This window comes from Pseudorasbora parva, chromosome 20, assembly GCF_024679245.1.
Source record: "Pseudorasbora parva isolate DD20220531a chromosome 20, ASM2467924v1, whole genome shotgun sequence".
Classification (NCBI taxonomy): domain Eukaryota; kingdom Metazoa; phylum Chordata; class Actinopteri; order Cypriniformes; family Gobionidae; genus Pseudorasbora; species Pseudorasbora parva.
In genome coordinates, this window is record NC_090191.1 from 27,279,872 (window position 1) to 27,296,025 (window position 16,154).

General features: G+C 37.7%; 1 protein-coding gene and 1 long non-coding RNA gene across 2 annotated transcripts in view; one reads left to right on the top strand and one right to left on the bottom strand.

The window, feature by feature from the left end:
* snd1 (staphylococcal nuclease and tudor domain containing 1) overlaps positions 1 to 975 on the top strand; it is a 203,233-nt gene extending 202,258 nt beyond the window's left edge. Inside the window, exon 24 of the mRNA XM_067426817.1 lies at positions 473 to 975. Within this exon, the coding sequence (XP_067282918.1) occupies positions 473 to 538 (66 nt within the window). The 3' untranslated portion in view covers positions 539 to 975. The remainder of the gene's footprint in view (positions 1 to 472) is intronic.
* The window catches only part of LOC137048642 (uncharacterized), a 123,904-nt gene that overhangs the window by 26,838 nt on the left and 80,912 nt on the right, over positions 1 to 16,154 (bottom strand). The window contains exon 3 of the long non-coding RNA XR_010899490.1: positions 12,162 to 12,214. This is a non-coding gene — a long non-coding RNA (uncharacterized lncRNA). The remainder of the gene's footprint in view (positions 1 to 12,161; positions 12,215 to 16,154) is intronic.

The window sequence follows — 16,154 nt, forward strand, 5'->3', positions numbered from 1 at the left end:
ATGTGCTGGCCATCTGCGCCTCGGTCTCACAGATACATGGGCAGAAATGCTTATCAGGATTTAATGGTGGTGAATCAGTGCTGTCAAATGACTTAAAGCCTCATTTTGCAGCTTATTAATGTTTTATCGAAGTTATTTAGAATTTAGGGTGGGTCTCAAATGTTGTTTTCCACTTTAAACAATTTTTTCGACACAATTCCTTTACCCTACGTGTCCACTGATGCAGAGGAAGCCCATTCAAAAACAGCAAAGATCTGCTGATTTGGGTTTGTCTTTATTATGGTATATGATGCTTTTAATGTTCAATAAAAGTTTTGTTATCATAGAAGCTGATTGCAGTTGATAAAAAAATGTTTCACATACAGCCCGAGTTAAATTACATATGGATATTTAAGAACTGAGCATTTCAAATCCACAATGACATGTATGGTTATGAAGAAAAAAAAAGATTAATTTAGATTTTTATTTGCAGCTCAACATTTGGCGTTATGGAGATTTCCGTGATGACGACGCAGATGAGTTTGGGTACCGCCGCTAAGTCGTTGATCCAAAGACCTTGTGGAAGACAGGCTGTATTCGCAGTGGAAAAAAACTCAAAACATCAGAATGCTCTTTTTTTTTTCCTAATGTTGAACATTTGCCTCTATCCGTTTTTTGTTTTGGTTATTTTTTATTTTTTTACTCTGTGCATTTCCTCTCTTTCGCCCAAGGACTTTGTTTCTTATTTTCTTTTCTTTTTTTTAAAGCAAGTAGGCTACTGATAAATCTTCCTGTAGCTGCTTTAAGTAGGACCAATGTATTTACCTTAATCTTAAATTTTGACATGATAGCCAATCATTTTTTTTTTTTCATGTACATTTTAGCCAATCACCAGCTGTCAAACCCCATCATTGCAAACCTGATCTGCCCAATCAGATTTCTATTTTGGGGCAAGATTTTTAAAGAAATGAGGGGGATGCACAGAGCAACCATAAACTCGAAAGCTTGCTGAGAAAATGCCTCCTTAATCATGAGATTATATATTTCAATATATATGGATATTTTGAAGTTAGTTTAAAACTAACTAAGTGAACTTACTGAGCGTATTTTTGTCTCTCTGATGTGATCTGAGTGTTCAGTGACATTTCTGGGCATTTGTGTAGGACCGTGTGTTTTCTCTTTCTCTGTGGCATAAGAACCGCTGCCAGCACCTTTACAAGCGTCTCTGGGCCTCCCCTGTGAGGTTTACTCAACGGTCATCATTTCTTCTTTTCCTGCTCCTGCCAGCCATACAGAACAGTGTTTGAATTCCTTTCTTTCTGAGGTAGATCCTGTCATTGTATTTAAATCTGATAAATAAAAATGAGCAAAGTGCCTTGTTGTCTGACTGGTTTTGAGGGATGTGGGTATGACGAGTTCCTTTCTTTGACTATTTACAACACAGTACGGTGTCATTTAGGCTACATTCAGACTCGATCCAAAAATCAGATTTTTATGCAAATGATTGAAATCTGATCAGATTTAGTCTGAACAGCCAAAAATCACATTAAACGTGTGCGCATTTCTGGATATCTGTCTCAGTCTAACTGCTCTGATCAGATTTTGCTTGCTTTGTGACTTTCTCACACTACGTAAAATGTAAACGTCAGACTATGTTGTAGAAAACATGCTGAAAGTTGCTTTAGAAACAAGGTTGTATTGTTGCAAAGTGCCGGTCGAGCCGAAAATGACAATATAACAGACGGAACCGAAAGTATGGAACAAAGCCGCTCATACTGGTCTCCTATGGTTCAGACCACAAAGTAATGTTGTAAATAGGACAACCATCTTTATTCAGGAACTATTGGGGTGGGATTAGGGGCTGAACATGCTGATTGGTAGAGCTCAAGCAGCGTTTTATTTCAACCTAAATGTCCGTTGCGGTGTGTGCAGTAAGAGTTGTTTTCAGTTCAAATCAATAATGGAGGTTAAAAAAATATGACTGACGGACCGAAGCTGAGGTTCAGGCTTTATTAAGTTAATTGGCAGAGCACTAAATAAAGTGGGCTCTGGAAAGTTGTGCAGAGTCCTAAGTCACCGGACTAATCTTCACAGTACTTAAAGGGATAGTTCACCCAAAAATTGTTCCAAACGTGTATGGGTTTCTTTGTTTTTGTTGAATACAAAAGAAGATATTTGGAATAATGTTTGTAACAAAGCACAATAAACTATGATAAAATGTACTATTGGTTAGTAATATCGTTTAAAAATTGAATTATCGTTAAAAACCGTGTTTGATTATCATGATTTTGAAAACTCGCTGTAAATCCTGTCCATCATGCTGGCGCAGTGCGCAACGATGTTTTTTGAATGAGAAGAAATGGCGAAAGGCAGTGACAGCGCCTGGGAGATTTTTCAGCCTTATAAAAGGAACTAATCTGAGGTGTGGTGACTGTAGTCATATATTGGCTTTTACAAAAGTCCTGTGGGAAACTTAATTGAGTATGGTCACCCTGCAGAACATGCAAAAATAAAGTCGCAGCTATAGGGACAAACGCTTTAAATCTGTGAACGCAAGACAAGTGGACTTCAATCCACTTTAATTTCTCAATATCAAAACTATGCCTGTGAAATAATTGGACACAAAGCTGAAATATTTTATCTCACTCACTTCAAATGAACGTGATGCTTCCGCGAAGAAAAGTTTGTAGCAAGTGGCTTTGAGCCAAAGACGAACGAACAAACAAGTTCAGACAAGGCTAGGGTGACATTTAAGGCATAATAATGTATAGTCATTGTACACTTACTACACAAAATACCTCGGATAACAATTTTCGATAAAAATCTAACCTGTTTATAAATCCATTTTGTACAGTGTTCAAAGCAATCGTCCAGACAAGATGTTCACAAGAATAGTAATTATAGTAATAATTCTAGTAGTATTAATAGTAAAGTTCTCTGATTTTGTTTTCAATGCAATCAAAAACAGAGACGCAAGTTGCATTAGAATGAAGTTGCATGGGAGTGCGTCCATTGTGATACGCAGATGTGCGCTGTTATAATGCGTTGCTATTGACGAGGGCCATTATAAGAAAGGAAATTACACAGAATAGAATCTTGCTTAAAAAAAGTGCATAGAGTTGCTTGTTTTATTTGTTGTTTGTTGATTTTCAACTATAAAACTGTGCATCTGTTCTTTTTGAACACTTTGATCTCATTTGCACAAAACTCATTTTGGTGTGCATATGCTACGCTGTTTTTCGCATGCATATGATACACACTTTATGGCGTGTATATGACAGGCTCTTGGGTAGGATTAGAGTGGTGGGATGGGTAGTTCGTCCGTATAATACGCCATAAAGTGCGTATCATATGCACGCGAAAAACTGTGTGTGTGTGTGTCTCCAGAGGTTTGAAGTTGTTCAATGAATGTTGCCACCTCTGTTCTGTTCTTTCTACACCAAAGCTCGTTCTTGTTTTAAATCCTCTCAAGAGCGTGTTTGCTCAGAGATAGGCTATTCAATGCAAATAAGATAAGACAATAATTGAATCATTAGTAGCTAAAATGTTGTTATAATTGATTTAGTAAATCCTAATTTCGTTTGCATGAATCAGCATTAGCAACACCGGCGTCCTATAGCGTGACCCAAGTGCATAATACGTCGTAATAATGACAGTTTCTCATTATTTTGAGATGTTAAGTCAATATTTCAAGAAAGTTTCTCGTTATTTCGAGATGCTAAGTCAATATTTCGAGAAAGTTTCTCATTATTTCTAAATAGTTTCTCAATATTTCAAGAAAGTTTCTCGTTATTTCGAGATGCTAAGTCAATATTTCGAGAAAGTTTCTCATTATTTCTAAATAGTTTCTCAATATTTCAAGAAAGTTTCTCGTTATTTCGAGATGCTAAGTCAATATTTCGAGAAAGTTTCTCATTATTTCTAAATAGTTTCTCAATATTTCAAGAAAGTTTCTCAATATTTCGAGATGTTAAGTCAATATTCCAAGAAAGTTTCAAGATAGTTTCTCATTATTTCTAAAGTTTCTCATTATTTTGAGATGTTAAGTCAATATTTCAAGAAAGTTTCTCATTATTTCGAGATAGTTTCTCATTATTTCTAAATAGTTTCTCATTATTTCGAGATCGTTTCACATTTCAAGATGTTAAGTCATTGTTTCTCATTCCAAGATGTTAAGTCATTATTTCGAGAAAGTTTCTCATTATTTTGACTAAAAGAATCATATTTTTTTACTCAACTGTGGTGGAAACGGGCTTCCATACTAGGTAATGTATTAAAATGCTGCAACTACGTTTTAAATTTGTGCATTTGCAAAAGAGGAAGTGTAAGAAGATCCCTCAAAGTATTTTTCACGAGTCCCAAACATTTTTCGCTCAATGTTTTTTTTTTTAAAGACAAAATGACTTGAGAATGCAGACGTCTTGTTTTAGTCCAAATTGTTTCAGAACAGTGAAACTTCCAACCAGTATGACGGCGGTGAGTGTTATCTCTTGCTGAAACTGCAGTAGATGAGTTGAAACTCGCTTGAGAACTAGCCTGCTTTAGCTGAATGTCCGTAATCTCTGCTGAAAACATCACCACATCTGTTCTCCACTGCCCTAATGAACCATGAACACCCTGGTTTTGCCCAGTGCAACTCAGGGTATTTATTAGCTCTGTGAGAAAGGGCTTTTATATGAGATTATGGTATAATGTAGTTCTCTAATGTTAGTTTATGACTTTTAGAACAAGGATTCAGCCCAGATTTCTGCCTCATTGCTGCACTGATGTGCTGTCTCAGCTTTATTACGCCCCTTTATTAAGTCAAAACATTGGGGGGGGGAAAAAATTCAGGTTAATGAAATCTAACTTTACATTCGTATACACTATTTTTGGGGCCTTTTAACAGACGGACATCATGTCCTTTTCTTGTCAAACGAAGACAGACCTTATCTCCATTTTAAATGTGCTGTCCTAAGTGAATCTAGTAATGTTCAGTTTCATTAGCTCCGTTCTTTGACCTCCCTAGACCTTTTATGTTAAATAATTGAAGGACTAAAGCCATATTCCCCCAAAATGAGAAATATGGATGCTTTAGGAGAGCTCTACTCATGTTTCCCAGGTAGGTGTGAAATGTTTGGTGTTTAAAATTCATTCATTTTACCTTAAGATGTCCAGAATGTTTTAGAAGTAGCAGATATCTGTCCTATATATATATATATATATATATATATATATATATATATATATATATATATATATATATATATATATATTATGGGGTTTTGCGCTTCTCTAATATATATATTATGGGGTATTGCGCTTCTCAAAAAAAAAAAAAAAAAAAACGAACCACATCCTTCTCCACCTATGGTTCAGTACTCCCTTGCACAACTTAAATCTGATGACGCATCTATAATATGGTTTGTAAAAAAAAATGCGTAAAACAGGGAAGACAGAGTTTGGCTAATGTATGTATCTATCGAAGGATGCGCATTATTGCTTCCTAATACATTACAACAGCAATGATCAAACTTGGACAAAACAGTCACCCTTTGTAGACTTTGTTCAATGCGAGCGCCACATGCTTTAATATGACCAGTCATTTATGCTGTCATCAGCCCGTTGTTGATGGCACACAAGCACAGGTGAGACCTGAACAACACGTGCCGCATCTGCCTTGCCAATCACAGAACTTGTGCGCTGTGAGAAGATTTATGTGCACTAATTCGAAGCGTGCAAATATTGAGTTCCCTTTCAAGTCTTGCGCTTGAACCAAGCAGCAGCCTCCCCCAGTTTCTGTTGAAGCCAATACGGAAGTAACAGGCTCCAGAAGGGAGCAGAATCTCATTGAGCTCCATGTTAAAATGTCCAACTTTACAGTAGAAAAAAACATGTTTACAGCCTGGTACAAATTGTGGTTTTGGTCTAATTTTGCCCTTCATGACTTTGAGGGGGTGCATTTTTTTTATAACTCATTCGTTAACATTTATATAAAGCCTTAAAGTTCTGCATAATTAAGTGCATAGTCACTTTGATTGACAGGTGGATAGCCAGTTATGGGGCTCTCTCAGGATGCGGAATGCGCGGCGCATGCCACGGGGCTCAGCGTCAGAGATGTATAGTAACGCAGTAGAACTACTTCACTACTGTACTTAAGTACTAAAAGGCGGTATCTGTACTTTTCTAGAGTATTATTTTTTTATCCTACTTCCACTTTTACATCAGTACATTTTTTCGATTAGTTTAATACTTTTACTCCAATATATTTTTTATGTGCTGCAAAGTTACCCGTTACAATTATAAAAATGCTACGACTCATTCTATTTTAAACCCACTTATTTACCACTGCCAGAACGGTAGATGGCAGGTTTGATGAAGCTGGCACATCATTGAACGAATCAAGCGATTCAAGAAGACTGCACCTGCTCCCGTTCTGTTTTTTTTGTTTTTTGTTTTTTTTGCCACTAAAGCCATATTTGTTTGGTGAGTGATGTAATCTTAAAACTGCTGTGAGGCGCATATGCAAGAGAGACACGCGCACGCGCACATTCACTGTCTAACAACACGAGCGCTGTCTTGCTCTCTATTTAGTTAATGTGCACTGTGAAGTAACATACAAACAATGAAGGTTGAGGACTATTGCCACGTCTTTAATATGGGTTGTAACTTGAAAATAATGCTTTATGTATGTTTCTGTCAATGGATACACGAGCTGGATCCTCAGTTATACAGTAAAACAACAGCGATAATAAAAGAAAAACGTGGGCAAAACGTTTAAAACTTTGTAAAAAAAAATTAAATGCATGCGAGTGCTGCGTTAGTGTTTAATATGACGAGTCCTTTTCTCCGTCATCACCCGCATGTAGAAGATGGGAATAAGATCTGTCTCTGTGCACTCGTCTCACAGTGCGCAAATATTGAGTTCCCTTTCAAATCTTGAGCTTAAACGGACAAACTCATACAAAAAGTATGCCAACATAGTATTTATTTGTGCTGCTGCTTGTATTTAAGTTATTTGTTCTCATTTTCTTTATTTTTATTTTACAGTAGTCCTTTTTTTCTCTAAACATAGCAAATACCGAACTGCACTGAAACCGTGAACCTAAAACCGGGATACAAACCGAACCATGAGCAATCTGTACCGTTACACCCCTAGCGTAATGTATGTGAGGGGGTGCCACAAAATGTAGAAAATTTTCAAAGGGGACCATGACTGAAAAAAGGTTGGGAACTAATGTAATGGTAACTAATCAAACCATATTGTTACATATTGTTAATGTTACTAAACAAATCATTTACTCAGAACACCTGTTGAAATAATATAAGTGTGCTGATATTTGTTTTTTGTAAGAGTGGTTAGTAAGATTTAATCTTAATGAATTACAGTATTTTCAGGTTATTTATATGACAATGTGTAGAAAAATTACCTAAAAATAGTTTAGTCTAAGTTTAAGTTTAAGTTTAGACTGGAGTGAGGTGAAAAAGGAAAAAAAATGCAAAGCGAGTTGTTGTTAGCTAGCTAATAATCATATTAAATTCTATATGATAGAAAATGAGACTAAGTCAAAATAAACTTTTTATTTTTTATTAACTTTTTTTGACTTCTTTAATAACAACCTAACAAAATACTTGTCCTTTTACTTTCAGTACTTGAGTAGTCATTTTTTTAATAAACTACTTGCAATACTTAAGTAGAAAAAATGTTGAATACTTTTGTACTTCTACTCAAGTCTCTTTTTTGATAGAGCACTTGTACTTTTACTCAAGTCTTGGTCTCTAATACTTTATACATCTCTGTTCAGCGTAGCCCTTCAGATACAACGCAATATGCGTTTTGCTGGCCAGAGCAAATTAGGCAGAGTTTTTAAAACTTTTAACACAAGTTCTATATATATATTTCTATTCTTTCGGTCAGGACCAAATATGTATCTGTCCCGTGCTTAGAAATGAGCAATAACACTAGCCCTGCCCTGCTAATAAGAAGAAGAGAGAGAGAACAGCAAGGAAGAAGAGGCTGTGGGTGCATGAAACCCTCAGGTCCAGTGAACAGTTTGGTGAATTTAGGCTTGCGAAAGAGCTCCGTTTCCACAGCGACCATTTCCATGTGTACTTTCGGCTCAGTAGGGAGCAGTTCAACAGTTTGCTGGGCACAGTACAAGCTGTCCATTAGGGGTGTCAAAATTAATAGTTTCTTCGATGCATCGCAATACAGACAAGGACGATTCGGTATCGGTTCAGTAATAGCCCATAACCGATTATAATGCTACTGATGTCGCGTATAATATTTTTCACGCATGTGCTTTATCGCAGTGGCATACAATGGCAGAGGGAGACGAGACACGAGTGATTAAAAATGTTCCAACTACTTTAAAAGCTGACATCTGGGCACATTTCGGCTTTAATAAACAACCTGGCAAGCACAACCTGGAGAACACGCACTGGGAGTGCGTAAATCAAAGCTATGATTTATCAAAACGAGTTCATTTACACTTGGGCACATAAATGTATCTCCTCAAAACAGATATGTAATACTGAAACTCTGTAAACGTTCATTTTTCCCCCTCGCGCATACTCGCACTTCCAATACAGGCATTCTCTCTCCGTGCTCATTTTGTCCTGCTTCTTCCGCTATTAATGCACTATACATATAAGAATAAACCCTCTAAAATGCTTTGAACACTCATACTACTAAAACTGAATGTGATCCGATGATTTAAATGATGTTTGCCCTTTTACTAAGGAGTGCTGCTTTAAATGTTATTTGCGCTTTGACTTTGAGGAGTGCAATTCCGTCACCACATCCATTTCAGATGAAAAGTGTAATCCGTCACAGTTTTAAGCGCAAGAAAGCTTTCTTTAATCGAAAGAAAGCTCTCAAACTGTAAATGTTCAGCTCATCCAAGAATTTTAATTCTGCATTTACTCACTTGTTGTCATACTCATATACTTGCGTTGTTTCCGTGCGTTACGCAATCTTCTGAACGTCCGTGTTTACTACAGTAGCCTATGTGCGTCATTGTAAATCTGGTCAGCATAAGTAATTGTTTGTCTCTCTTCAGAAGACTTGGACTTGGATTAGACACTCGATTGTTTATTTTTACGATGCCTTTGACTTTTTGGATCTTTTAAGTTTTGTTTGACACATTCAAGAAGTGTGTTTTCTTTAAGCAGGTAAAATAAAAGGTTCATCAGTTCATATAACTGACTGACAAAAGTGTGTACATGAGGGTGCAGTGAATCATCAATGCATCGTGAGGCCATCCTTAAAAATATTTTGGTTTGCAGTAACAGTAAAAAAAAATGTAAAAAAGGGTCGGTAGGTAGGTCTATTTTTTTTTCTTCAAATTTTAATACAAAAAAAAAAGTAAATTTTTGGTGATGGTGATTACGTAGGTATGAATTTAAACAAATTGGCATATCGTGACATCACTGACTGGGTCTTCAAGCCGTGCCTTCGGGCGTGTAGGCTAATTGCAGGCTATATAGACCACAAACAAATTGAAATATTTGTCAAAAACATGTTTATTGCATAAATTTCAGGTGCATTCTTTAAGAAAAGGGTCCAACCACCAGCTAGCTGTCATTGACTCAAAGCTGTCAACCCTCCCTTTTCCGGGTTTCTCACGTATTTTAGCTCTTTTCCCGCTGTCTTCCCGTTTTAGTATTTTCCCGTGATATGTTTCTTATTTTTACGCTCGATTGTGTTAACTCAGAACACGCAACTATCTGTGTCTCTGAAGTGGCTTGCACTTCTTGCCAGACCAACGCATCTGGTGATATAGACTAGTGCATTTGAATATTAAAAAGCAAAAAGTTGTTTTTATTAATTAAATTAATTAAGTAGCTATAACCAGCTATTCAATCAAAAGCAGTGAGTCCTTATCTTTTGTTTGACAGACAGCAGTAAAGGCTACTGCCCCTTTAAGACCTAATACAGAGATATGCATCGTCTTTCTCAACTGTATAAAGTTCTCTTAAGGCATATACAGACTGTCTGATGGATACTCATCAAGATCGACATGTTGACATACTTTTTGTGTCCGTTCAAACGCAAGACTTGAAAGAACTCAATATTTGCGCGCTGTGAGACGTGCGCGCGCTGCGCACAGAGACAGATCTTCTCTCACTGCAGAGTTCTCATTTCGCGTCTTCTGGCGAATATACTGAGTGATGACGGCGAAAATGACTGGTCACACGGCAGCACTCGCATGCATTGAACACAGTTTACAAAGATATACCGTTTTGCCCACATTTTCTTTTATTATCGCTGTTGTAGTGCACGTGTATCCATCGACAGAACCATACATAAAGCATTATTTTTCAAGTTACAACCAGTGCCGCCGCTCCCACCACGCGCTGGGGTCGAGCAGAACACACGCTACCCATAGCAATGCGTTATGACAACGACATTTCAGACTGACAGAGACAAGATAAACGGCTTTTCCGCCATTTGTTACTGATTTGTACACGTTATATTAATTATAATTCAAATTCTGTTTTATTCGCCACAATATAGTAATGATAAATGTTGAGGGGGCACTTTTGATTAATTTTCAAAAAGGGCAGGGGCTCAAAGCCCTCCCCTCTGCAGTGCACTTGCCTGGTGTGTGTAACGTGTCTATAGTCCTGACTCCTGTCACACAATGCGGCGAAATCTCCGACAGGGCTGTGAATGAGAGTATGAGCCGAAACGAACGCACGTGCAGGCCATGTGACATCCGTTAACCATAGTGTAAACATAGATGACGTCACAGGTTTTTCTATAAAAGAAAGAACGTAGCCTTCGTTTTTATGGCCCAGGCAATTTATACATTTATAATACTTACTAAAATATAATTCATATTATTTTATTACTGTTGTATTAGTTGTTTGAAGAGTAAAAAAAGAAATTGGTCGGTCTTAAAGCCAATTTACAACCGGCAAGTCGGTCGGACTAAAAGGGAAAAAAAATAAAAAATTGAGTCGGCCCTAAATTGACAGGGTCAGTCGGGTTACGGCAAACAAGAATATTTTTAAGGATGGCCTGATATCGAATTGAACCGAATCGTCACGACACTACATCCATGTTTTTTTTACAGTCTATGGCTTGAACGGACAAATTAATTTTCCCTTAAAGGGGGGGTGAAACACTCAGTTTCAGTCAGTGTCATGTCAATCTTGAGTACCTATAGAGTAGCATTGCATCCTGCATATCTCCGAAAAGTCTTTATTTTTTTTATAATTATATAAGAAAGATGCGCTGTTCCGAGTCTTTCCGAAAAAAGCCGAGCGGGTGGGGGCGTGTCGTGTGAGCGGAGCTAAATAATGACGTGTGCAGCAGCGCGCTGTAGTGAGGAAAGTGAGTCGCTCTGTGAGGAAAGTGATTCGCTCTGTGAGGAAAGTGATTCGCTCAGTGAGGAAAGTGATTCGCCCGCCGCGTGAGGAAAGTGATTCGCTCTGTGAGGAAAGTGATTCGCTCAGTGAGGAAAGTGATTCGCCCGCCGCGTGAGGAAAGTGAGTCGCTCTGTGAGGAAAGTGATTCGCTCTGTGAGGAAAGTGATTCGCTCAGTGAGGAAAGTGATTCGCCCGCCGCGTGAGGAAAGTGAGTCGCTCGGTGAGGAAAGTGATTCGCACAGTGAGGAAAGTGATTCGCCTGCCGCGTGAGGAAAGTGAGTCGCTCTGTGAGGAAAGTGATTCGCCCGTCGCGTGAGGAAAGTGCTAATACAGATCGACCGCCGGCCTATCAGTGGGTAAGTCAGTAGCTACTGGTTATATCACCTGTTTAGCATCCTGCAAGCCAGCGCTTTGATGGGCGTAGGCTGTTACTTTCGCTCTCTCCCTCTCTCTCTCACGCGCTTCCGGTAGAATTGTCCGTAAGGCCCATACAAGGAAATTCCGCCCCCATTAACGTCAAAGGGGACGCATGATCTCAAAAAACTTGCCGAAACTTATGACTAACCGGAAGTAGTATTTTTGACAAAGAAATACTCCCATCAAACGTCCACCTTAACTTTTGAAACTTTGTCTATGTTTAGTATGGGATTCCAAGTCTTTAACAGTGTAAAAAGATCAGTATGCATGAAACAGCATTTCACCCCCCCTTTAACATAGCACATACCGAACCATACCAAAACCATGATAAAAACCGAACTGTTACACCCCTAATATATATATAATCTTGGACATTGAGTTTTTGGTCTATGTGGTTGTGTATCGCTCACCTGCTCATCTCGTTTTCTCTCTTCTCATTCTTGTGTTCTCTATGATGTGCACACTGGATGTGAGAGGGAATAAAAGACAACAGCTATTTCAATAGTCAATTGTAAAAAAAATTTTTTAAAAAAAATCATAAGTGAGCACTTAAAAGAACAGTTAATTCCCAGAAAGTGCCATCATTTAATCAATTTAGTGGCTTACATTTCTCAGAGGAAGCTGTGGTGTGTCTTTAGAAAAGTTGGGATATAGCGCACAAGTATGGATGACTTTTGTGGTTCTTTTTTTAAAGCTTAATCTTTTTTGCATTGAAAAGAATGACCAGCATAGTACTTAAAGTTTCTCTTTTTGTGCTCAAAAAAAAGTCAGATAGCTTTGGAACAATATAAGGGTGAGTGAATGAAGTTTTTTTCTTTGGCTTTCACTGGCTCAGTTTCTAAGAATTTGACAAAGCTTGTCTGTCACACTGTGCACTTATACAATACGAAAACACTGACAATAGACACAATGAACAGAGATGCACTTTAAATGTCTGTGCCGACTGCATTGAAATAGTCACTTTTGTTCGGTACTTTTACAATGTTCTAATGTTAAAATTAAATTCAGTGGAGATGTACGCTTCACACTCGAGATTTAAAAACTAGCCAAAAACCAGAGGTCAGTATTTGCTGTATTTTTTTCCAGCAAATTTTATTCTGGCAGATCAGCATCAGTTGCTCAGCTGCATTTCTTGTTTGACATCAGCCAAAAGAGCAGAAAAACAGCATACATTTAAGAAATGGATGTACAACCATGAACTTGGTGCAGTGAGAATCTCAATTAATGTTTTTTTTTTTACATTAGAAGGTCTGAGTGGTGATACAGTTTTTGTTATATCTGACGGTTAAAAACTACGGCTGACATTATTATAAAATGGTTTGCACTGAATTCCATCCAGTCTTGAGAATGTAATCAATAATATTAAATGATTTAATTCTCAGCAGCAGCAAACTCCTGATCCCTGACTCAATCTCTCAGGGCAGTGCATGTTGCTCTTATGAGCCGGCTTCCTCTCTCAGAAGCTTACGCATCTTCTGCATGTGTCTTAGTGACCTCCAGATGCTCAGGAGAGGTCTGTGTGAGCCAAGAGCGAGAGGCAAAAATGTGTGGTCTTGTTGGGTAGAGGGCACCTCTCTAATGGAGGCAGTGTAAGAGGTTTTCTGCCTCCGACAGCCATGTGCCTCACACAGCGAGGCAGATTGGACAGCGTGAGGAGTCCAGGATAACTGGTTCCCCTCGCTCATCATTCTATTAGATCACCATGGCAGCCAGAGGATGAAAAAAAGATCCTGGATAAACTTATGAAATGATCAAGGGCATATATTCACATCATATGTGAATATAATTACAGTGGTCTACTCATGAACATTAACGTCAGTTGAATCATGGTGGATTCTCATTAGCAGAGCGCCACTGAGATAAATGACAAAGAGTGTAATTGTCTTTACAGTGTCAGTGAGATTCACTCATTTCGCTTGATGAAAGATGCTTATAACACAGGTTCTGTTTCAATCCCGAGTGAGCATGTCTACCTAGATTTCCCGACACAAAGGCTGTTTCAAACCTATTCATTATTAGAACATTTTTGGGTAATCCTTTATTTTACAGTGTCCTTGTGCGGAGGGTGAACCAACTCTAGAGAAAGGGTTGTGTTTTTCATCCCTTAAACACGTTTAATAGAATGTCATGAAATAGTTAAGTGACGCCTATAAACAACATACAACAAACAAGCATAAACGCTCCTCTATTTGTACACAAACCACTATATTTTACTACGTCCTATACTTACACCGTATCTTTTTTTTCGGGTGCAAGATACCTGAAATGTGGAGCTGAGCTTCACGTCCAATGTGCGACCCACGTGTTCTTTTCCTTTCTAGGCAGGTTTTTTTTTTAAGGTTTATTTATCAAAATGTTCTTTTATATATTTGTGTGATGTTCTGAATTTAAATTTTTGACTTTAAAATGTTATTAGAGAACATTTTACGAATGTTTATCCACCACATTACCTTTTATTTAAACCTAAATAAGAAAGCCATTGTCAGTTCGTCTGTCAGTTGGCAGGCAGTTTTGGTCACTTTATTAAAAGTTGTTGCTGTGTGCAGTGTGTAAAGAAAAATAAACTGACTAGTCTTGTGCCCCTCCAAACCCATCCACACACACAGGTGATTCGACTATCAGTCAACTATAGAAAGATTCGACAATTCTGATTCAAATGTGTAAATCCTTAGTTGGGGACACCTCTACCTACCACTGACTTTGTTTTGCGTGAAGCTGTCACCTTGTCTTATCGTACTTATAACAAAAAACAGAACAATGTCTAAAAGCTGATATGTGACCAGGGTTACAGCAAACAAGCTAAAAAAAACGGAACTAAGTTTTCATAAGCTGTTGACACAAAAAAACAAGCGTTTAAAGGGGTACTTTAGCACTGGGAAGATGAATCTGTTTTTAAACTGGGTCATCAATGTAGTAGAAATGTGAGATTATTTTTGAATTTGGTGACTTCTAGACAGAGAAAAGACAGAAAATGTATTTGTCTCATGGGGATGAAAGACTACAATTCCCAGAATGCTTCGTTACCCTGTGAGGCCATTCCCAAAACCACCTACTGGATTACTGTGACAGAGTTGGAGAAGACACTACAATTAAAAACTGAACGTGTCTGTTCAATATAATGAGTGAGTCACCGCGTGAGTATCACAGCACTGAGCACTAACTGCAGGAGTGACATAAGCTGATGAGCTCGTGATGAGACCTGAGGTAATCGCGACTACACTCGCGGCATACATTCACAACGCGAGTTCAGTTTTAGTTCATGCCTTTGCAAGCTTACCTTTCATAGAAATTAATTTGAGAAATTAAAAGACTTGCATTGCTCACTAGGGCTGGGCGATATGAAGATATTATCATATATCGACGATGTCTCGCAAATATCTCGATATCGATAACAGTCAGTGTTATCAGACGATAATTGACATCATTAAAATGACGACCGATAAACTCACAGGACATTGTGTTGCCAAATACATTATAAATAGTAGTTACCATACACTCACATTTTTAGTGTTTTTGAAGCATAACTACAGTAGCCTATATGTGTTAAAGCAAAACATTGAATTATGGATAAGACGTTGGTTGTGTTTTCATTATACAGGCGCAAAGAGAAGCACATTGTCTTGGCTAAATGTTTTAAAATGCTCTAAAAATATTATTGGCTATTAGGCTAAATTATAAATATAATAGCCTATTAATAATACAAATATTAATCAAACATGGAAACCTGGAAAATATTTAAAATAGCCTACTAACGCTAAAAATAAAACGAGAGAGAAACCTTTGGGGGGAAAAAATAGAACAACCTTAAACAGTTGAAAATGTGTATAAAAGCTAACCATAGGCCTGTATTTTAAATACTATAAAATAAAGGTGTTAGAATAAAATTATTATAATATAAAAAATGAAAGAAAAATATATTAAAGTGATGTAAAAATGCGCGTTAAACTCACAGCTCGTGCAGTGATGGAGTGCAGTATTCTGAACAGAAGCGCTTGAGCTGCTCGCGTCAACACTGCACTTTGCTTAATTAAATATTTTCATTTCGAATCGTTTAGTTCAAAAGTGGACATTTTAAGCTTTCTATACGCATATTTCTCATGTTTGTGAGGCAAGTAGCCTACTGCATTTCGGTTTATTTATGAGACGGTAATTATTAGTATGGGTCCGCTGAAGCGGACCAAGTTTTATAGCTTTAGCCTGTTGCTTTAAATAGCATGCCACTGATACAATGGTTTGTTTAATTTCATAAACGCTTGAGTTTTTAAAGGCAGAACCACGGCTTTTGCCACTAAATGACACAACATTAGAAACTATTTTATAAAGCTGTCCCCCATATGGCTCAAACCCATAACTTCACAATCCAGTGTCTGATCATCATCTCATTGCACCAGAGGGAAGACGTG